Genomic DNA, 24,837 nt, shown 5'->3' on the forward strand with positions numbered 1-24,837 from the left:
AAAGTGCTATTTTCGTAGTGCTATTTGAAGTCTATTTATAAAGGACAAAATGTTAAAATCTGAGTTTAATAATGATCAAGTACAATACATCGGATGCACTCATTCAATAAATGCAGAGCTAAATGGATATTAAAAGCTCACCTTGTTTTGAGTCCTTGTTTCTTACTGACTTCGTAACGATTAGTTGTTTTAATATAAAGGTTTAATTTGCTGATGTTCGTATTTTGGTACAATTCATTTGTTAGTTCAAAGAAGCGAATGCCGACAAGGAAAGGCTACATGTATATATCATCGGTGTAAGTATTAATGAGATGATAGTATTAATTTAATATTACCGTAATTCCAAATGCTTATTTGGGCTACTTCATGTAGCTATCGCTAAATAATATATCAAATATCGCCATCATAGATCAAGTATAACATAGAACATCGCTGTATAATCACCGTCAGGGTTCAGTCTTTTTTTTTTTTTTTTTTTTTCAAGCAATCTTACAGAAATTGTATCTGACCTGATCTCATTTATATAAATTATTGTAAACCGCAACGTCTGAATAAAGTTCTATCGAGTCGCGCGTGCTTCTGGGAAGAATCGATTTGAACCAATCAGCGCGCGCTCTATGGAACCCGAGCGTTCACGCGGGGCTTGTGTTTAGCATAGGGGCTAAAGTGGAAATTATCATACTATAGCCGCTCTTAGGATTCTCATTCAGGTAGGGGGGTTGTTAAATATGCGTTCATTAATTACCTAGTTAATAGCTAGTTAATTGACGTCTCATTTGACGGGTGTCTGTCTGGGACGCATTTGCCGACAGTACCTCATGTCAAGTTAGCTTGCTAGCAAGAGACAGTCGTTTTTAGTCACTAACGTTGTTTCACAAGCTATCATTCATTCAGTGTAGTACTAATTATGTGTTTTATATGTTCCATTTAATAAAAATAGAATGCTAAATAAATGAGTATGTAACGATACAGTTTATTTGACTTTATTCATAGTAGTTAATCGTGTCTTTCACATCCTAAAGTTAATTAGTATAACTATGTAGTGAAAATCAAACACTTAACGTTACTACTGTACAATAATACAAATTTAACATGGAATGTCCTTCAAACTGTAGGTTTATCTATGTAACAAGCTTTCAGAGGTTCTTTCAGTTTTATTGTAATGAAAAGAGCTGTAGTAAGTGATCATTTGCTGCGTTAAAGCTACTATGGAAACTACCATACTCATTACAAATTGTGCATATCACCATGTAATGAAGACATGCTCTTGTGTTGCTGTCAGGTGAAACAGGAGCTGCAGATGGATACTGAGGGCTTTGGGGAGCTCCTGCAGCAGGCAGAACAGCTAGCAGCAGAGACTGAGGCCGTGTCCGAGCTGCCCCATGTTGAGCGAAACCTACAGGAGATCCAACAGGCAGGAGAGCGACTACGTTCCCGCACTCTCACCAGAACCTCTCAAGACACAGCTGATGTAAAAGCGTGAGTTTTTAGTTTGGTGACTGTATGTTATTTGGCATGACACTTAAATTTATTTGAAGTCATTTGGGACTGCGTATTATTTATATCTGTACTGTTATTTTTTTTTTTTATACCTTCAGCTCCATCCTTTTGGGCTCTCGGGGTCTTGACATCTTCCATATCTCTCAGCGTCTTGAGAGTCTCAGTGCTGCCACTACATTTGAGCCTCTTGAGCCAGTCAAGGATACTGATATTCAGGTTAGTGCATGTTTTACTTGGGTGTTTTTTTTATTATTCCTAGATGAATTTGATCTTTTACACACACATATATATATATATATATATATATATATATATATGTATATATATATATACTTTATATCTCACCTCTGCATGCATGGAGATGCACATGTTTAATGTCATATATTTAGCCACTGCAGTAGTTGTAGTATCTGTTCATATCAAAGGGTCCAAATTATATGGATGCACAATAACATTAAAAAGTATGTACACAAAGTTCAGAAGTTTGTGGTTGGTAGGATTTTTAAGTTTTTAAATAGTATTAAAATAGTCTCATGCTTACCAAGGTTTTATTTGTTTGATAAAAAAAACCCCACTATATTATTAAATGTTTTACATTTACAACAATATTGTAAAATATAACAATATAAAATACATTTTCTAATTTTATTTATTGATTTAAATAAAAATGGTTCCTGTGATGGCAAAGCTGGGCAGCCATTACTCCAGTGTTCAGTGTCACATAATCTTTCAGAAATCATTTTAATATGCTAATTTGGTACTCAAATAACATTTATTATTCTTTTCAGTTTTTTCAGGATTCTACAGGCCTAATTTATCAAAATATTAAAAAAGATTTGCTGCATTGTTAAAATACACTATGCATATTAAAAAAAGTGTTTTAGATGGGGTAAAAAAAACAAGTTGTGTTTGTAACATTTTATTTAATTTAATTAAGAAATAGGCAGTTTAGAAAAGGAAAAAAAAGAAAAAATGTAAGAAGCTTTAGGCTACCTATATAAACGACGAGCCAAAACAAATTCATTTAGGCCAAAATGAAACTGATACCAAAGTTGGGTCTCTCATTCGATAAAATCAAATGTTTCCGTATTCACAATGTATTTGAATGCCTCATTGTTATTTATTATGTAGCCTACTTCACTGGTGTTCCAATATCCACATAAAACTAAATGTTTTGGATAACATCACAGTGATATGGAGATAATGCTTAACAGCATAGATTTGACTACATATTTAAACTGAGCAGTGTTCCATATTTTTGACTGACTGTATTTTATTATGACAATGAACAGGCTGCATTATTGTCAAAGGAGCAAAGCTTAAATGTGCATGAATGGTCCGCTGGCACAATCATTTAATTTTTTTAAATTACTAATTAGTTTTTTTCTTTTGTTTTCTTAATTTATTATTCAAGTAAAAATATTTTTCTTGTTTATGCCTATTTAGTCGTTTTATATATGTATACATTTATATTCTCCACTCACAGAAGTGCTGCAGGTGCATGATGTGATATGATATGACCATGTGAATCCTCTTGTTCTGTTGTTTGCTGCTTTTTGTGCATGTAAAATTAATCCCCGGAAAACAAATGTTAATATTTTTAATGGGTCACAGACACTTGTCCTTTCTAATTTAATTCATTTCTAATTTAAAATAGGGTGACCACCCGTCCCTGAAGCCCAATTCATGCGTCCCACAAATTGAGACTGTGTCATGCATAAGCAATGCTTGCTCAAAAAAAGTTGGTCACTCTATATCCTCGATCCCCAGGCAGCCAAACGAACATTACTTGACAGTTCGGCACGCTACTGTTGCCACACCCACCCCTCAGTTGAACTGCGGACTAGGTTGTTGTCAACTTTTTCGTTGTTGTCATGACAGCGCACGCACGTGCATACCAGACACACTGGGAAGGAGCTTTTAGATGCATGCTTTCCAATTCGAAAAATGGAGAAAATGAAGCACCGCCATCATCAATTAAAAAAGAGAAGGTGTGTCCTGTTTCAAACTGTTTTTTTTTTTCATGCGCCTGCCTTTAACTAACATGCAAGCTCACCATCCTTTCTCGCCCCTCTCGGTCCGTGAACCTCTGGAGTTGTGAGTTGTGAGTTTAGACTTTTTTTTTTTTTTTACTATTCCTGTGGTGTTGAGCAACTACAATAGATTTTAATCCTGTAATTTTATATTATAATTTATTTAAAGTGAATAAATTGTAATGAAAAATAAATAAAATTAAATAGCTAAAGTAAATCGTAAGTGGAAGTGCATCTGTCAATTCTGTCGTGAGCATACATCAGCAATTACACATGTTTAGGGGAATAGGGTATTATTAATATACCATGTAAGGTGGTATGTGCTAGAAATGGGTAAACCACTATCAGTGAGTTCCCATGGGGTGGCAAGGCAGTGTCCCACATTCTCCCTCAGAAACATACCCCTTGTCCCCCCTTGGGCTTATTAGCAGGTGGTCACCCTAATTTAAAATAATCTTTATAATAAATCTTCAAATAATAAAATTTTTCAGTTGGATATCATTTGTAAAGTACATGTAAAGGATACTATTTTTGAAAAGTACATCCTAATACTTAATCTTTCTTATATAGATTTTAATTAGCAACATTTTAAAAAAACAAGTTCAGATTTGACACTAATGGTATACAAGTAACATTTTCATTGCAGAAATATACTTATAACAGTTAATGACTTTACACACACTAAAACTATTATTGAGAAGTTAATATTATTTACTGCCTTTTTATATAAATAAGTCTCATGTTCACCAAGGCTGCATTTATTTGATCAGAAATACTGCTAATATTATTACAGTTTAAAATAACTTTATTTTTTAATATTTCTAAAAATGTATGTAATTTATTGCTGTGAAGGAAGATGTGGAATTTCTATTCATTATTTCAGAATTCAGTGTTACATGATCCTTCAAAATTCATTCTAGTTTGCTGATTTGGTGCTCAAAATGTTTCTTATTACTATGATTGTTTGAAACAGTTGTGCTCCTTAATGTTTTTGTGGAAACCGTAATTTTCCTTTGATTAATAGAAAGTCGAAAAAGAACAGCATTTAATGGAAATTGAATTTTCTTTTAACATTATAAATGTGTTGCTGTAAGTTAATTAATGCATCCTTGCACAATTAAAGTATTATCTTTTTTTTTTTTTTTTTAATAAGTTAATAAATACTGACCCCAAACCTTTAGCTTTGGTTAACACTTTCCCCTGTTAATGATGTACTCTGCAGTGTCTTAATAATTTGATAATACATCCAGCATTACAGCCTCAGTAGAAGCCAAATTAACATTTAAACAATCTCAAAACTCAGCCCATTTATAATAACCACTATGCTTTTGCCTTTAGAGTTTAAGAGACAGGGTGGGTCTAATGGCTCTCAATCCCTGTCTATGCATTTATCTTAAAGGGTTAGTTCGCCCAAAAATGAAAATTATGTCATTAATAACTCACCCTTATGCTGTTCTAAACATGTAAGACCTCCTTTTATCTTCGGAACACAGTTTAAGATATTTTAGATTTAGTCCGAGAGCTCTCAGTCCCTCCATTGAAACTTTGTGTACGGTATACTGTCCATGTCCAGAAAGGTAAGAAAAAAATTCATCAAAGTAGTCCATGTGACATCAGAGGGTCCGTTGGAATTTTTTGAAGCATCAAAAATACATTTTGGTCCAAAAATAGCAAAAACGACGACTTTATTCAGCATTGTCTTCTCTTCCGTGTCTGTTGTGAGAGATAGTTCAAATCAAAACAGTCTGGATATCCGGTTCACGAACGAATCATTCAGTTCACCAAATCGAACTGAATCGTTTTAAACGGTTCGCATCTCTAATACGCATTAATCCATAAATGACTTGTTAACTTTTTTTTAAATGTGGCTGACACTCCCTCTGAGTTCAAACAAACCAATATCCCGGAGTAATGCATGCACTCAAACAGTACACTGACTGAACTGCTGTGAAGATGAACACCGAGCCGAGCCAGATAACGAACAATAGACTGACTCGTTCACGAGTGAAGAACCGTTTGCATCGGTGTTCGGATCACCAGTAGTTCTTTCGGACAGTTCGATTCAATAAACCGGTTGAAGAAAACGGTTCACCGGTTCTTTTGCACTCGACATAATGGCGTCATTTGCGATGATTGCCCTTGATTCAAGCCTTCGGTTTACCAGCGCTCATAAGACTAGCACAGAATCAGTTCAGTACAGACGCTCTGTGTGTCGGTCTGCTTCACGCTGAATCACACATGCGCAGTATCATCAGCTCCTCGGTTCACGAATCGGACGCGTCTGATAGAAACGGTTCTTGACTCGTGAACGAGTCAATGTTTTGTTCGTTATCTGGCTCGGCTCGGTGTTCATCTTCAGTTCTCTCTTCACAGCAGTTCAGTCAGTGTACTGTTTGAGTACATGAACTCCGGGATATTGGTTTGTTTGAACTTAGAGGGAGTGTCAGCCACATTAAAAAAGTTAACAGCTTAAGTCATTTGTGGATTAATGCGTATTAGAGATGCGAACCGTTTAAAACGATTCAGTTCGATTTGGTGAACTGAATGATTCGTTCGTGAACCGGAAATCCAGACTGCTTTGATTTTAACTCTCTCTCACACAGACACGGAAGAGAAGACAATGCTGAATAAAATCGTCGTTTTTGCTATTTTTGGACCAAAATGTATTTTCGATGCTTCAAAAAATTCCAACGGACCCTCTGATGTCACATGGACTACTTTGATGATGTTTTTCTTACCTTTCTGGACATGGACATTATACCGTACACACAGCTTCAATGGAGGCACTGAGAGCTCTCGGACTAAATCTAAAATATCTTAAACTGTGTTCCGAAGATAAAAGGAGGTCTTACATGTTTGGAAGAGCATAAGGGTGAGTTATTAATGACATAATTTTCATTTTTGGGCGAACTAACCCTTTAATGGCAACAGGTTTTTCATGTTTGTTTTTATATTATCATTGCTTCTTAGTGCATCTTTTCTTGTGGCTACTATACATATGTGTTTCCTGTTGTTTTGATTTGGGCATTTTATTTGTGAAGGCAGGCTGAGTGCACAGCTTTTAGAAATGATGTTGTGCATGCTGTGAATTGGATTATAATATGCAAGTCTGCTAAGGTGTGACTTTGCTGTGGCAATGGGTTACTGAAATCAGTTCTAAGTGCTTCTGTAAGAGTAATACAGGCCTGAAGGCCCAGAGACGTGACGTGGCAAAATGTGAATCAGGCGAAGCACTATGTAATACTTAAAATTTCAAGCTCATTACAGTTTAAGATTTTTTTGATGACAGTTGCCATTGTAAATTAAAAGAACCAGATAGGAAAATGAAAAATGATATTTGAATGATGTTCATGCCTTCTGAAACAGTAACAATAACAGTGGTTACTATGCCCCCCTGTGGATGCTGCTGATAATACAGGATTTTTAGATTCAGATTTATAAATTCGTAAAATATAAATACATTGCTAATGCCTTATTGCAACTGTTGTGATACACAAAGCACCAAAAAACAGGTGGGTTCAGAGTGGGACAGAAAGGTGGTGTTTATGGTGACTGCATTATGATACCAGTGAATTATAGTGAGCTCACTAGAGCCAGGATTCAGCAGTGAAGTCAACAATGAGCTGGCAAACCACATGAAATTACAAATGCAGTCATTTACGGCTTTGTGAGCTGTTTGTACTCAAATTAGATTTGACTGCCTGATGTTTATCATTTCTGTGTGTATTCATTTGAATGCTGTGAAGTAGTGACCTAAATGTATTTACACAAAATCACAGGAAGTAAATATATGGCTTGTGCATTTTGGCTTAACTCCTCTTGTCATGTTATTGGTTGTGGTCTGTACTAGCTTTTTTCTGTACTTTTTTTTAATATATATATATTTACATTTAAGTCTTTTGTTATGTGCGGTAGACTTTTGGTACAGTTTAAACAGTTTTGGGAAAGGTATTCTTTTTTTTTTCTTTAATTTGATAAAATAATAAGAAAAAAATTCAACTATCAAATATTCTTCAATTAATCCGTATTAAAAACACTGGACAGATTTTATAGATTATATAGTTATAAAATATGATATTCTCATTGTGCTTTAGTTTGAAAGGAAACCACTTTATGAGTCTGTTTTTTTAGCCACAGTATCGATTGTTTTAAGTTTTAAAGTGAGTAATTGTATTAAATGAACACATGATAGGTAAAAATTGATAGCCTGAATGCACTGTAAGTCGCTTTGGATAAAAGCGTCTGCTAAATGCATAAATTTAATTTTAAATTTAAATGCCATTAGAAACAATATTGATGATAAAACGAAATGAATAATAATAGTTAAAAGGACCCCTTTTTAGGTTTTGTGTCGATGAAGAGGTACTATGTGTCTTACTGAAGGGCCATTTTATGTCTTACTGAAGAGCTGTAGGGTATATAAGGATGGAAACATTGGTTTCATTCTCACCTGGTGATTATTCAAATCTGTTTTCAGTGTAATAAAAAAACAAGAACATTTCTGTAGCCTATATGAGAAAAACAAAAAGATTTTATATTGGTTAATAATACAGTACAGAGCAGACAAGAAGCAATGTGGGAGAGGATCAGGATCAGAAAGGACCACATTGGGATTCAATCTGGGAACTGTGTCAAATCATTGCCTGACACATCAGTTGTGGTCCTTTTTTTTGCTGTTTTCAAAGTCCAAAATATATTTTAGAGAAGTTGAACATTTCTGGACAATCACACAGCCACACCCATTGAAATGTACAGACAACAGAATGTGTCTTGTTGGTAGCAACTGGTTTATGTCCTCAATTACTTCTTACCATAAAAAGATAGATGTATTTTCATTCGTTTGAATGTTATCAATGCGGATAGAGAATTGGCTGTTGACTCAAGTCGTGTAATGATCCACTTGGTTTTTGCTTCTTGAAGGTTCGAAGCCGTTTACCCCCACCCATCTTTTTCTGTGCTTATCTCTTTTCTCCTTCTCTTTCTCACTGTCTCTATCCCTCCCCCTCCTCACCATCGTCTTTTTGTCAGACATATTTTTGTGGTTGGCCTGCCTGCCAGAGTGCGGCTCGGCTCTTACTGGAAGTGCACTTACTGCCTGGCACTTTCCTTACCACCCTCCCTGTCTGAATGTGTGCGTGCGTGTGTGGCTGAAAATCTCTTTAGCATTTTTAGAACAACTCTGATTGACTCTAAGGGCTATGAGATTTAATATCTCCCTTTTGTTGAAGTTGTGTAACTGCTCTTCCATTTATCATCTTCATTCTTGTTATGTATCTCTGCCGTCTAAATAACCTATTGAAAAGATACTCAGAATCGCAGAATCGAAAAACAAAGATGCTGCAGGTGCCTTGCTCAGGATTGCACCATTATAATTTTGCGGAGACATCTAGATGTGCATCGACTCTGCGAGCTGGTGGCAGAGTGTGTAAATTGTATATTGTGCGTGCTCCATAAGACGGCCAAGCCTGCCTGCCTGAAGACAAAGGAAATGCACGCTGCTGATAAGGCGTAGTCTCCTGCCTTTCTCTTGCCTTCTCCGTTTGCGTGTGACGGAAAGCTTGCAGCCTTCTGCAACCCACGTGTTTCCTTTAAAAAAGCTAAATACATGTTTTAATTAAACATCACAACAGTAAGACGAACAAAAGCAAGAAAGCCTTGGGTGCTTATATCATGTAAATGAAAAGGTGAACGCTGTAAATGATGGACTGCAAGAAGCAGATGCACCACCCAAGCAAAATGGCGCAGAATTAGGCGATGCATCTCATCTTTTTCTTTAACTCTTACTTCCACTTCCTTTCATTTTTCCCTCACCATGCCATCGCACCAGAGTGGGTTATCTAAGTGCACACAACGGTAGGTGCAGGATAAGTGTAAATAGCTCTACATGTGGAGTCTGATCTCTGGTCAGTGCACTCTGCTCATTAACTAAACATGACTCTTAAGAGGATTATTAGCCCAGTTTCAGGACAGGATGTCGAAAACCATCAGGAGAGTATGTGTGTGGGGGGGAAACCATTACCATAATTGCATTGCGCTAGCAGAAGAGGAAAAAGGAAGGATGCAGAGATGTTTTAAAAAGGGAAGAAATGAGTGAGAGTGAAAGAGGAGGCTGGCAGGGATGCTGGAGGAGAGATGAGGAGGAGGAGGGGTGGACGACTGATGGTGAACAAGCACATGGATCAGGTTGAATAATGACTTCTCCTCGGATTCCCCCCCGTGTCTCTGGGCTGACTTGGTACGCTCCGCCTCTGACAATAAAGCAGCCAACAGTAACCCTGCTCGTGGCTCATATCTAGGTTCAGACCACTGGGCCGCCTTGAGGTAAAGAAGAGTGCATGTGGCAGAGACAGTGTGGGCCTCTGGTGAAGGAGGTCAGAAACGCTCTAAAAATGCACTGGCCCGCTTCTGCAGGACGAGGAAGATGGAGATGGCATGGGCAGGGGACGGGCACTCTGCTTCTAAACACTTTCACCTCTCAACAGCACTTTCCCAGCAGGTTAAGCCAGAGCATAAGTGAGTATCACCTATACGCACATGCATTCGACAGGCTTGCTATAGTTTGTACGCCTTGGACAGTTGGTTTAACCCAAAAGACAAGACTGTCACTTTCTCCGAAGGGATGATGAAGATGGCGAGGAGGAGGATGAAGACTTGTCTGTCACAAAGGAAGTGGTGGGGTTAGGGTGGGGTTTCTTCACTCCTTCTCACAGAAAAAAGAGATGGATGTATAGATCTAGAGAGGGATGTTTGAGTTTAAATCAAATGCTGCAGTTCAGTTAGCACATGTATGCATGTCTTTTATACAGCTCACATTCAATTCAGAGTGCATTCGATGTCAATCCATGTCATATTTCCTGCTGTGTGTTGTTCAAAATGCATTATACCCGATTTCAGAATGTATATACATCCACAAGAAGGTGTGTGCACCATGAACATGTATGAATTCTGTATGTAGCATTCATTACAATGTCTTTCTTGAACATGTATGTGCTTTATTTAGTAATGATGTCTTCTGTTTGTCTTGATGCACCGTTTTTATCCAAATCACACTTGCTTAATAATTGCTGCGCCTTGAATCTTCCAGAAATACGCGGTGCTTAATTGTATGGCATACGGTAACCTCCCCTTTCAACCTATATGATCTGCACTTTGTCTAGCTGTTTTATTGCCAACTTTTAGTCACAAATATATTTTGCTTTGGTCTTTTTTGCATCAAAAAATATATACACATAGTTTGGTATAAATTGCACATCCCAGAAGATGATTTTTAAAAAAATATTATGTGATTAATAATGTATAAAAATGCCATGTGGAATGAAACCGTTCACAGTATGTAGAAAGCATGATCTTGGATAAGGCATGACCCAAATGCATCCATGTAAAATGTGTTCCTTTTGTCAGCTAGTGGCTCTTGGGTACTAGATGCAGAGCATGAATTCCTGAAGGGGGCGCTGTTTTGTAGCTAGCAGTTGGAGGCATGGTGACTGAGCAAGAAATAGTGCTGCTAAGTATGAAATGTTGGCTGCCCCCACACATAAATCCTCGCGCCCACTTTCCATTTCCGTATCCATCAGAGCGGCTCTTTCGTTCGGATGCGTCATGTAGATGTGTTCCCCAAATCAGAATAAATCAATCCTCATTTACAGCTGTCAGTCAGAGTGTGGATGGGGTGATGGGGGTCGTGCAATCTCAGAGGGGACAGGAAAAGAGTAATTGGGGGGAAGGGAGGACTGGCTTCAACCCAATCCTGAAGACTTGGATTTAAAAAAAAAGTGTGTAAATGGTTAATTTCTAAAATCGAATGAGTTTATTGACGAATTCAAGGAAACATCTCAAATCAGTGTTAATTCTTTTATGATTATGTGGTATGTTTTTTATGACACGACTGTATACAGCAAAATTCAAACCTGGAAAATGTGCCTGATGCTTTTTTTGACTCACTCCTTGTTGTAAAAGCCAATGGTTGTAAGTTCCAGTTCAGAGGTCGCATTTCTATCCATCCTTCAAAAATAGTTTTTTCAGCGCTCTGATGATCCTCCAAACCCATCAGAACCAGCTTTCCCTTTCATCAGTACCACTCCCTATCCCATCCCCCACTCAGTGTGTGTGTGTGTGTTGCACGTCGTTCCAGTGACTTCTCTGTCCTCAGGATCAGCTGCTGGATCTTTCTGTTCTCTGTTAATCAAAACGAACGCGGGTATGTGTGAGTGTTCATTACCCAGCTGTACATCAAGTATGACCACTCCTAGTGCATCCATACAGTTTGCTCGAGCTGCACACTCGGCATCCAATCAGAAAATGTAGCTTGTGTATCCTTGGAGGCTACTGATGTGTGCGTTTTCCATCTGTGATCGTACAAAGATGACGTTTTAGATGATGATGGCCCATAATTAGATATACGCAGCTGTTGGCTTTATGATTTCCAATTGGTAACATTCTAGCCAGGGTTTAGTCTGGTTTTAACTGTCTGTATTCTGGAGAGTAGTCAGAGTTGGAGATGGATGGAAACCAAGCAGTTTGAACCACATTTTCCATTACTGTCCATTGACTTCTTTTGTATAGGAACGTGGTTCACATGTTCCCATGAATGCAAGGTTTTTTAAATGCGCAGTACTTTTAGTAAACTCGAAAATGTAGTGAACCAAAGCTTTGCAGATCCAGCTCTGACCAGTCGAGAGCGGCCATTTTGGGGCGAGCGATCTCGCACAGGGTCAATTCTAAGCACATTTTTAGTTGCGATTTTCAATAATGATGGCAATTCTCCATCTCTGGCCTGTGGCGTTTGCATCTTGGAGGAAGTAGGGAGGGAAGGAAGAGAGAAAGGGAGAGGGCGTGTGCTCTGCATGCAGAAAAGAAGAAAATAGGTTGCAGTACATTTAACCTCCATGCCGTGTCTCTTGTTCCAGGGCTTTCTGAAGAACGAGAGAGACAATGCACTGCTGTCAGCCATCGAGGAATCACGCCGCAGGGTGAGCATCATCCTTTACCTTTCTATATCATTTTACATCCATTTATTTGCTCAGTCGATCAATCCATGTCTTTTTGTCCAGTGCAGAGAAAAGGAATGGGATTTTTAACAATGTTAAACTTCAGCACGACTACATCCCGCATTGCACAGACATTTCAAATCTACGCAATTCATCTGACAGCTCCTTTAAAACAGTCTCCTTCCGATAGTTGCCAGAGGTTGTAGCTCTTTTGGTTTTAGGTCAAATCCCTTTCCCCCTTGTTGTCTTCTAAACCACTGCCAGGAGTGAGGTAAAAACAGGCCCTTTCAACTGTTATTATCCATCTGTCAGCAGAGAACTGCTCTCTGCCAGGGCAATATCCCATCTATCTATCCTCTGTCTAATCATCAAACATCTCAGGAGGAGGAATGTCAGCAAAGAGATAGACAGAAGATAATTTGCTCACCAAAGAAGAGGTGTTAACCTCACAACACCGATGGCCTGTATGTGACAAAATGAAAAGTGAAAGTTTTGGGTCCTCGAGCACTGCAGTAAAATTTATCTCCCAACAGGCAGGCCCAAAATCAAATGCTTTTCCTTTAAATCACTTTTTTTTTAAATTATTAACTGACTGTTTTGTATTATACAGATTTGCGACTATATATTATAAAAGTGGAATTATATAGTTGTCGTCATAGTTGTGGCTAAAAGCCAGTCTCCATTTATAATGGTACCTGTCAAACTCATCATGATTTATTTCCTCATATTTTTATTTTATTTTAGGAATATTCCACTTATATCTGACGCCACATGAAGAGATGGGCAAAAACTAGGCTAAACATCCTAAAGCTTACTTTTTATTTGAATCTTGCACGACACTTACATCAGCATGTGTCAAACAATCATTCTTAAAATTTGACATAAACCATGTGCAACTGCAGTTTCTAATAAAATTACCCTCCAACTGGCGAGTAATTTATTCACTCTGCTCTCCAAAGCCAATTTTTACTTGCATTTGGGCATTTTGAGCCTTAATTTTGGACCCCAATTGAGAATGAAGTAAATTGCTGGATGATTAATGGATTTTTTGACCCAGCAAAATCATCTGGAGTACAGTTACATTCTGAATTGCTTATAAAGCCATACGCTATTGTTTTCCCCCTTAAAAACGAAACCCTCCTGAGCGTTTTCTCCTCGTGAAATTTTCCCTGATTGACATTAACTCCAGCACACCGTACTGATAATATCTCCCTCCCTCCATCATTACACTCGATTCCAAAATCTCTTCCTCCAGAGTTCATAAGCCTTTTTAATTAGAACGCTTGCAATTATCACACGTCGATCCGCCGGGACCGAGTAAAATAGACGAAACGTCTTAGGATTCAATCAGGGTATAGGCTAAATCGGTGGTAGGCGTGAAGACAGACCCAGATAATGGCACAGTTCCATTAGCGAGGCCTCCATGCATCCAGGCTTTAGCTGGCAAGACCCAGTTTGAGTCTCCCCAGGCCCAGCTCTTGTTCCTTGTCCCTCTGAGGTGGGATTGAGGTAGGGGTGAAGATAGTGGTGCCCGTTAGCGCTTATTGTGCACGAGATCCAGGCAGCTCCCTTCTTACTCCACTAGCTATTTTTAATGCGTCACATGTTGGGTAACCTATATATTTGCTGAAGACTTTGTAGTTTCGACTCATTTTACTCTCATTTATCACATCTTTTATGTGTGATTTGTACCCTGTCCCCTCTATTTCAGTCGTTCTGTCTTTCTTGCAGACATTTCTGCTTGCGGAGGAGTACCACAGAGACTCTATGTTGGTGCAGTGGGAGCAGGTGAAGCAGAGAGTGTTGCACACCCTGCTGGGAGCTGGAGAGGATGCACTGGACTTCAGCCAGGAAGTGGAGGTCTGAGGAACAACACGCCACATGAAACACAATACACACGCAGGATAGATGTGATATAACTCCCTTGTATGATATGTAATAGCACACACTTACCTCACATCACAAGTGGCGTATCCGGGAAGTACAAATGTTCTCATTTAGCCTCTAAGGAGCTTGTTCAGATCTGTTGGCGTGATACACCCAGCCTGTGGCTACTTTTGTCCTGGATCTGTTTGTCAGTGAAATCTTATCTGGCAAAATCTTTTTTTGTAGTTCTTTTCACAATAGGACATTTAGACCTTATTGTTTTTTGTAATTTATATATATATATATATATATATATATATATATATATATATATATATATATATATATATATATATATATATATATATATATATATATATATATATATATATATATATATATATAGAAGACAAAGACAAGTCGTTATGTAAAGATAACATCCAGTGGCCTTAAAGTAATTTATTCCCAACAAGCATCACCAAATGGATAAAAAAAATGGTTACACTTTATTTTGATAGTCCACTTTAGACATTCTACTGACTGTAAGTAACTTTGTAACTACATGTCGACTACATATCAACTAAATCTCAGAAATTTGCAACTACATGTCAACTAACTCTCAGAGTAGACTGTTAGGGTAGGTTTAGGGTTAGTGTTAGGGGTAGGTTTAGGCTTAGTAGTTAGTTAGTTAGTTAGTTGACAATAAGTTGACAAAGAAAGTGTTAGACGATATTAAGCAGACAGTCTACTAATACTCTTCTAACTGCTAGTTGACATGTAGTTGCAAAGTTACTTACTGCTAGTAGAATGTCTAAAGTGGACTATCAAAATAAAGTGTTACCAAAAAAATATATTGATATAAACTAAATCAACATTATCTATCTATCTATCTAGCTATACACAAACAGAGACACACAGATTTAGTTTTATGTTTGTGTATAAATACAGAGTTTTAGACTATATTTAGGCCATTTAGCTATAAAAATAAAGCTGTATGCGTGTATAAAATATTAGATTTAATTTTATATTTCAGACATTACATGTCATACTCTCTTGTATGCTGTGAACGTTTTAATACATACATATCTACTTTTATACTTTTTTTTTCTTTAATTCCTCATATATATTTAGCTTTAAATCTATTGTTATATTCATATGCTCACATCATATAAGAGTGAAACAAAAATCAGTCATGTGTCAGTAAGATGGTATGACATTGGTTGCTTTTAGAGGGTATTATTAATAAAGGCTCTTTTGGCAGCATTGCTCACATCTCTGCTGTCACAAAATGGAGAGGTGAGTAAGAGGGAAGGATGTAAAAAAAAAACATCAAACATTGAAGATGACAAGCACTCCTCTTCTAAATTATATTTACCAAAAAAAAAGCAATCTTATTTTTATGTCCTCAAGTGGAACAATAGTCTGTCTACGGCAAATGGTCTTTTTGAGAAGGCAAAGCCTCAGAATATACTTTTGTCTTTCCTCCTATTTTCCTATAAAGGATTCAAGAAGAATGTAGTGTTTGTGCAAATTTGGACACAAATTAATGTATGTTAGTGTGCTCTAGGAGGTTTTTGACTGCTGTCCTGCTGCTTTAATTATTAAACAGCAGTTAAATTTTCCATGTGTGACCTGCTGTTCACTTCCTATGCCAGGAGCTCACTCTTCCTTGTACCACCAGCCTGGGTCGCCCCCTCCCCACTACATAGTCACACAAACTACAACGCCTCAGTGGCTTTCTTGCTAGGCTGTTCATGGAATTTGCTACTGTGTGTGTATGTGTGTGTGTGTGTGTGAGAGAGAGAAAGTGTGTTGAAAATTATTTCAATTAAAGCACCATATGCTTTATCTGTCGAATCTTTCTCAGTACATGTGACACTTTTTTTTTTTAGAAGAGAGAAATGAATGTCCACGTATACAATGTAAGGTTTTCCTGTCTGTCCCTCTCTCTCTGTGTATTCACAATACTGCGCTGTGCGCTCTCAAGTGTGAATTATGTTCTTCACAATAGCTTCACGCTACATTGGTCGCTGCATTTAGATTAAAACAACTCTCCGAGATAAATGCAGCTTGTGCACTTGTCAAACCCACGCTTTTACAGGCGCACATATGCACACCTACACACATAGCGAATATTAATACGGTCTTGTTGTGTAGACATCCTTGTTTGTGCCTTAACGACTGTTGCTATGTGCCCTACAGCCCAGTTTCGTGAGTGAGGTCGGAGTTCCAGGACGCAGTGCACTGAACAATGTGGAAGTTGCCTACAGCCGACAGGTTTGTAGAAATTAAAAATTATACACTCTAAGCACACGCATAAACAAAAATAAAAACAAATTTAAAATCTATAAATATCTTTATAAAACATTCTGTACATTTTCATTCATTTATTTGTCTGTGTATATGTGTGTGTGTGTGTGTGTGTGTGATAAAGTATAAAAATAGAACTTTATTTTATTAATGTATAATTTTAAATAAAAATAAACTTAATAGTGAAAAAAAGCTTTAGTACACAGTTATACATGCATGAAGTCAATCATCAAAATACTATAATATACTTTCGACAACATAAAAAAACTGGATGTTAATAAATCATGCCATCCTTCAGGTTACGAGTCCAACTTTATCCATTAGGCCACGACTACCCCCAGTGTTGTGTTGTGTTGTGTTTTGCAAGCCTAGCTTGATTGATCAGATTGATTGGCTGGAACAAAGCATGATGGGTAAGCTCTCAATCTATCCATAAAGGGGAGTGCCATCTCTCACTCTCTTTTCCTTTGTCCTCTCTGTTTTTTTTTTTGTCAGATCTCTCTTTTATTGCCTTGTCTAATCATGTGTCGCCACATCGCCTGTGGAGTCATCCTCCTGGTCTTCGTGCTCTTTTTTGAAGACCTTCTAAACATTTTTATCCTGTTTGTTTTGTTTTTCATCATCCTACACTTCACTTCCAGATAATAGCAGATCCAGCTGTGGAGAGCTCGGGCTTAGATGGCAGTCAGTCTTTGACCTTCATTCTCAATTTGCACTTTTCCTCTTTTGTTTAGATCTATATCTTCAATGAGAAGATCGTAAATGGACATCTTCAACCCAACCTGGGAGATCTCTGTGCCTCAGTAGCCGAAAGCCTGGATGATAAAGTATGTCACATTCTGCCTGGCTTCACTGTGTGTCTGTGCTTTTTGTCTCAGAAATATGGGGGAGTGATTGCTTTAAGTGATTCTGTAAAGTTGTCTGTGCATGTGTTTGCAGAACGTGTCAGAAATGTGGCTCATGGTGAAGCAGATGACCGACGTTCTGTTGGTGCCAGCAAAGGACACGCTGAAGTGCAGAGTGTCTGTGGACATGCAGATGGCCTTCGTCAGACAAGCCCTGCAGTTCCTGGAGAACAGGTCAGAAAGAAAATTCAGCTCGCTTTTTGTTTAGAGAGATTATTTTGACCTAAACTCGTTTTAAGTAGGGATGTCGCAATATTGAAATTACCAGTACGCAAAAATTATATATGTATAAATAATTTAAAAATTATGTATGCTTGAAACTTGGTATTACAAGCTCTTCCTGTGTCTGTTTGACTCTTTAAAATTAATCACGAATTGGTTAGATTTTGCTCTTATGTTGATTTAATATTGCTTACAGGAGACAGTTAAAGTTTGTGAACTACCCATTTTTTTTGTCAACTTATTTCACGAATGGCTCTGAATGACTTATTAGTGAATCAGAATTCTTATATATATATATATATTTTTTAACATTTAGTTCCAACAGGATAATTTAAAATCGCTGGTCAGAAAGTTTGTGAACCCAGTATGAACTGTTATCCACTATAAAAATAACTGACTGCTTGTGTCTCTCTTCTACAGCTATAAAAATTACACTATGGTCACTGTATTTGGGAATCTGCATCAGGCTCAGCTGGGTGGAGTACCTGGCACTTATCAGCTCGTATGCAGCTTCCTGAACATCAAGCTGCCGACCCCGCTGCCAGGCATGCAGGTACTGCAGCAGAACGTGTCCACACCACACAGCACAGGCAGCACTACATCATACACACTAGATGTCTTCACTGCAGATACTCTCGAGTGAACTGCACAGAATGTGGTTTAAATAACAGCAGTGGGTTATCCCTGCATGGGCCAAAAAGCTGCTTATTTCAGAGCTGAAAGTAAAAAGGGGGTAAATGGACGCAGTGTGACCCAAGAATAAACCCTGCTGTGTGTGTATGTGTGTAACAGGACGGCGAGGTGGAGGGACATCCAGTTTGGGCTCTGATCTATTTCTGTCTGCGTTGTGGAGACCTGTCTGCTGCCATGCAGGTGGTGAACAGGGCACAGCATCAGCTGGGCGACTTTAAGATTTGGTTTCAGGAATACATGAACAGCCCCGACCGACGGTGAGAACACGCATACACTCATCCCAAAACTAGATCACATCCTAAGAGGACTATTTCTCCTCTGTTTTTGGTAACTACTTCTCTCTCTTGTGCGTTTGACACAGCTTGCTCCCTTTTCGTCTCTCATGCATAAGTTTAAATCTTAAAACTGAACAATTCAGTAAGTCTGTTTTATGATGAAGTGTATTCATTCATCTGCACTGTTCTTCTCAGTTTGTCTCCTGCCACAGAGAATAAACTACGACTTCATTACCGACGTGTGCTGAGGAACAGCGCTGACCCCTACAAGCGCGCGGTCTACTGTCTCATCGGCAAATGCGACATCGGTGACAATCATGGAGAAGTGGCCGATAAGACGGAAGACTACCTGTGGCTCAAGGTCAGATATAGTGACAAATATAGACCTAATTGAGTATCAGAGTTTATGTTAGGTAATATTTTTTACTAATATTTTGAGCCATGTTCTGTGTCCATGTCCAGCTGAATCAAGTGTGTTTTGATGAGGATGGCAGCAGTTCCCCTCAGGACAGAATGACTCTAGCCCAACTTCAGAAACAGCTACTGGAGGACTATGGTGAGACTCACAGTCACCATGTATATACAATATATTTTTATTTAATTGAAACATTTACATTAGTTCAAAATTACAGCATTTTTAACAGTGTATTACATATACTCAGTCATAACTGGGTAATAAATAAAAATAAGATTGTAAGCTGTTCTGTGACAGACAGGTTTCAGCTGTATTCAGTCAGATTCAGAGAAAACACATTGTCAATATTTTCGGGGGAGAACTGTCACAAGGGAATCCTAGCAGCTTCTGTTAAACTGGATTAAGTTGACTACACCATTAAAAAATATTACACTTACAAAATTCAGGCAGTATATCTTAATCTCAGCTCATTTGAAAACAAATGGTCTATCTGAATGAGTGAAACTCGGATCAAATTATTCCATACAGCCAAAAAATCAGCCCACTTATCTTTGGATTCACTCCCGTCCTAAAGGAAGAGATTTAAATGGGCATTTGAAAGACTAGGAAGTTAGGCAGTATGCAAGCCTCCCCATTCAGTCTCTGCCAGTGTGCCTAACCCAGATAAAAGTGTATGTCATTGTGCTGTTTTCTCATGGCTTAAACTTCTCCTAAAAAGGCTTCCGCTTAGTTTCTTCCACCTGCCTGATGAGTCAGTCTTATCTCGCCGGCGCTCCTGCAGTACACCACTTTAAAGACTCCCTCTATTCCTGATAAGACTCCTTCACTCCCAGCTGCGCTGCCATTACGCTCCATGCAAAGTCGCAGCAGGTCTTTTCAATGCTGCTTTAAGACGTCAGTTTTAACAGCAATTTAAATGAGAGGGGATTATTTCAACTCATGCAAATGGAAATGAAACAGCCTATTTAAGCACTTCACAGCTGAGGAAGATTTATGTGGAACCTATTACTTGCTTAAAGAAGCATTCAAATACAAATCCTTAGTGGCTGCATTTGCATGTGCACATTCCCAATATGTGGTTTATAATGCACTGTAAGTGGTTTCGGATTATCCCAAATGCTTATAAAGGTGTGTGGCATTATTTAAATTGTTTTCTGCAGGTGAGTCCCATTTCTCGGCCAGCCACCAGCCATTCCTGTACTTCCAGGTGCTTTTCTTGACTGCGCAGTTTGAGGCGGCCATAGCGTTCCTTTTCCGAGTGGAGCGTCTGCGCAGCCATGCCGTTCACGTAGGTCTGGTGCTGTACGAACTGAAACTGCTGCTCAAATCATCGGGCCAAAGCGCACAACTCTGTAAGTTCTGATCAATAAGTGATAACTGGAAATTGTATCTGGCTTCTGCTCTAAAAAGGTTTCTGGTCTATTCTCAGTGAGTCAAGAAGCTGGAGATCCTCCAATGGTGCGAAGGCTCAACTTCATAAGGCTGCTTATGCTCTACACCCGCAAGTTTGAGTCCACAGACCCACGAGAGGCCCTGCAGTACTTCTACTTTCTCCGGTAATGGTTGTCCTAACCCTCAGCATTTAGGGTAACATACTAAAAGAGCTGTGGAGCAAATCTATACTTCAACACATCAGACCTGTTCTAAAATCAGCTTGTTTCCTGTATGATCAGTGTTTGAACTGTAAGTCATGTCTTTTTCTCTGAAAATACTGTGCAAAATCCCTCTCTGAGAAGAGATTAATGTGTCATGAATAACTCCGAACCTTCCACGAATGAGCCATGAATAATTAAACCTGTTCTATGCACACTGAATTGGATGCCAACCCGACCCATTGTTTTAAGAGTCCTCACAGGCACCGTTACAAAAAGGAAACGGTTGATCTTCTAAAGGTCTTTAATCTTAGAGTTTGCATGCGTATCACAAAGCGAACACATTCCTTTGCAGGCCCAAGTGCTTTCGTGCTAACAATGGCATAATTGCTGTACTACACTGAGTGAAAACTCACAGTCACTGTTTTCTGATTGACCACAGGAATGAGAAGGACAGTCAAGGAGAAAACATGTTTATGCGCTGTGTCAGCGAGCTAGTCATCGAGAGTCGGGAGGTAAGAAACATGTGCGGGCTCATTGGAGGAAGCATTTCTGCATACTAATTGTTATTATAATTACATAATATCTGTCAATCCTTAACTCTCTTCTTGTAGTTCGATATGCTTCTTGGAAGACTCGAAAAAGATGGTAGCAGAAAGGTATGTTGGAAGCTTTAGTAATATCACCTGACTTGCAGACAGAGATCATGCCACTGTTGTTCCACGGTTGTTCGTTATTTTGTTCGTTCAGTCTTGCAGGGTTGTGTAGAATGTGCTATTGTCTCAAAGGCCTTTGCAGCACAGTCTGGCCTTTCATGCTCAAAGCAATTTGACAACACCATTGTGCATTCAGAGTCTTCATCAGCTCTAAGCAGTGTTTGTTTGAATCCCTTCAGCCCGGCGTGATTGACAAGTTCGCCGGAGACACGCGGGCCATCATCACCAAGGTGGCCGCAGAGGCTGAGAACAAGGGGTTGTTTGAGGAGGCCGTCAAACTGTACGAGTTAGCCAAGGTAAGATAAGTAGTTACATATCATATTATATTATAGTTGGGTTGATTAGTCTCGTGATGATTGTGCCTAAAGCATCTTTTTTTTCTGCATCAGAATGCTGACAAGGTTCTGGAGCTGATGAACAAATTGTTGAGTCCAGTTATCTCTCAAGTCAGCGAGCCCCAGTCCAACAAAGAGCGACTCAAAAACATGGCAGTGGCTATTGCTGAACGGTGAGCATTTTATACACAGACCCCTCTAAACTCTGAAAGCCATTTTTGGTGTAAAGTACAAAAAAAAATATTTATCTAAAAATGGCAACGTTTATTTCTCACAATTGACCTTAATCCCAACTTTGTGTCTCACTACAGAACTTAATCTCATTACATCTTCAAATTTCACAATATCAAGTTGCAGTTGAGACTTTATATATCTGAATTATGGCTTGGCCTCTTTTAAATTACACACAATCTCACAATTGCAACAATGTATCTTCCAGCTGTGATTATGTAACTGCTGCAACCTTATATCTCATAATTGCAACTTTATAACTGTTGCAATTTTACTTCTTGTAGTTGCATCTTTATATTTGACCATTGAAACTATATCTACCAATTGCAGTTCCATATAACAGTGTCTTTATTTTTTCAGTTGCAATTTGTCAATTGTTACTGTATATCTTGCATTATTTCTACTTTGCCTCTCAATTACTACTTTGTCTCCTAATTTATTTCACAATTGAAATTGAGGCAGACACAGGCATCCATCATAATTTATTTTGGTCTTGTAGATTGTAGTTTCATTGAACACCAAATGTTTTCTGGTATTTCTTGAGCACAGGTACCGTACTAATGGTATAGCTGGGGAGAAGTCTGTGGACAGTACATTCTACCTGCTTCTGGACCTCATGACGTTCTTTGATGAGTACCACGCTGGCCACATAGACCGAGCCTATGATGTAAGTCACCTATAAGACCCCTGCTGACCTTGGGCACATGCTGTCAGGCATTAATCTTTATTTTTGTGCCGTTCTGTGTCAGGTGATTGAGAGGCTAAAGCTGGTTCCCTTAAGTCAGGACAGTGTGGAGGAGCGGGTTGCGGCATTCAGAAACTTCAGCGATGAGGTAAGAGATCTGAAAGCATTAGCATAAATCACCTACTTGCTTTTATTTCAGATGCTAAGCGGTTGTCGTTTCAGGTTACCCCAAATTAATGTCTTTTGAAATCTTTTGCTTTTTGGTTGTGTTGACTTAAAAACTAGTCTGTATAATTTTGAAAAGCTATTATTTTTAATGACCAGAATGAACCTTTATGAACATGACATTTTCTCCATTGTGTCCTATTGCTTTCACAGATAAGACACAATTTGTCAGAGGTTCTGCTGGCCACAATGAATATCCTGTTTACACAGTACAAGCGTCTAAAGGGGGCTACAGCAGGTACACCAGGAAGACCTCCGCGGACCCTAGAGGACAGAGACATGGTAAAACCTATTTTCTAAGTTAAAATGATTGCTTAATCAACGATAAAGCTAATCCTGAGCGTGAGTCCATAATTCGCTGGACATTGGACACACATTTGATGATACATGTTAATTGTGATTAGCTCTCCTCAAGTGTGTGACTATCGGCGGTTGCATGTGTCTACTTTCTCTGCAGCTGTTGCGCAGTCAAGCCCGGGCTCTGATCACGTTTGCGGGAATGATTCCGTATCGGATGGCTGGAGATACCAATGCCAGACTGGTTCAGATGGAGGTCCTAATGAACTGAACCCCCCTCACCCTTCTCCAGCAGCTCTCTTTCATTGTCCTCATTCCATCATTACTTTTGTCCACTTATGTTTGTATTTTTTTTCCATTATTTGAAATAAAAAAAAATGAAATTCAGTTCAATTTTGTTTCAATTTCATTTCTTATATCGTACCTCATTTTTTTTACAGTTATTTAATTTGATGTGACATTTTGTCCTGCATTTTCTGTTTATTTGATTACATTTCAGTTGCAAATCAGTTTCATTTTAGAAGCCATATCTCATTTAAAAGCAACATGAAACTAATCAAATACACTATTACCGCTTAGCACTCATGAAACTCAATATCAATCCAATCCAGTGCTAACAATTGATGTGCACATCATTGTGACAATAGTATTATTATTATTTAATATGTTATTAACAGTAGGATTAGCCACTTTGGTGGATTTGGTGGCAGCCATTAATCTGTGTACTGTATATACAGGGTTCTCACAGAAAAACTTTCCGTGGTCAGAGCTTTCTTTAGTGACCATATATTTTATTAGTTCTGGAAAAAAATTTTTTGACTACACGTTGTTGATAAAGCTTGTTTATTGTAAAACACAAACTGGTGATTTGTGAGCAATTCTTTCTTTTAAGGGAAGCATTTTACAATTTGTCCCCATTAGTTAATGCATCAACTTACACTGAGCATACATTTGTTACAGTATTCATTCATCTGTTAACATTAGTTAATAAAAAAACAACTCTTCGTTATTAGTTCAGGTCCATTAAATAATATTAACATACACCTTTTGATTTTAATAATGAAATTAACATTACGATTAATAAATGCTTTGGAAGTATTCTTCATTGTTCATCTTCAGTGTATGTTAATTAAATGTAATGAACTAAAGCATTTCATTAAATCATTCAAATTGCTTCACAAGATCAAAAATTACAAAGTTCATGGAAATTAATTGATCAAAATGTGGCTCATACTTTCATTAAAATGTATATTGTGTAACACAAACCTACTGTACAAATTAGTGGCCGGACAGGGAATGTTTAGAGCCCTTCAGAGAGTTACCAGAGCAGGAATGTGTCTGTGTGACATTGATTCTCTCAGCAGATGGTGGGTTATGGAGGAAATGCCTGTAGAGCACACAGATGGACGCGTTGGCTTTGTCACGGCCGGCTGCGATGTCTTCTCCAGCTCCCTCTAAGCTCCTCTTTGCAATTTTAACCATTAGCATCTGGAGCTGCTGCATTAATATTAGAGAGCACTGTACTAAATTCCAGGTACTGGATACTCAAC

The 24,837-nt window shown here is 38.3% G+C and overlaps 1 protein-coding gene across 1 annotated transcript; it reads left to right on the forward strand.

Annotated features, from left to right (window-relative positions):
- Positions 1-583: 583 nt before the first annotated feature.
- Positions 584-23,680, forward strand: nup93 (nucleoporin 93). Its single transcript, XM_026287405.1, has 22 exons — positions 584-710; positions 1,283-1,479; positions 1,599-1,716; positions 12,440-12,502; positions 14,252-14,380; positions 16,589-16,663; positions 17,431-17,523; positions 17,636-17,775; positions 18,244-18,376; positions 18,616-18,773; positions 18,987-19,152; positions 19,254-19,347; positions 20,367-20,558; positions 20,636-20,762; positions 21,241-21,313; positions 21,413-21,457; positions 21,694-21,810; positions 21,904-22,022; positions 22,630-22,747; positions 22,830-22,913; positions 23,144-23,272; positions 23,448-23,680. Exons 2-22 carry the CDS (start codon positions 1,301-1,303, stop codon positions 23,556-23,558), a joined length of 2,463 nt encoding a protein of 820 aa, XP_026143190.1. The 5' UTR covers positions 584-710; positions 1,283-1,300; the 3' UTR covers positions 23,559-23,680.
- Positions 23,681-24,837: the final 1,157 nt, after the last annotated feature.

The sequence above is a fragment of the Carassius auratus genome, chromosome 18, assembly GCF_003368295.1.
Source record: "Carassius auratus strain Wakin chromosome 18, ASM336829v1, whole genome shotgun sequence".
In the NCBI taxonomy this organism is placed as follows: Eukaryota; Metazoa; Chordata; class Actinopteri; order Cypriniformes; family Cyprinidae; genus Carassius; species Carassius auratus.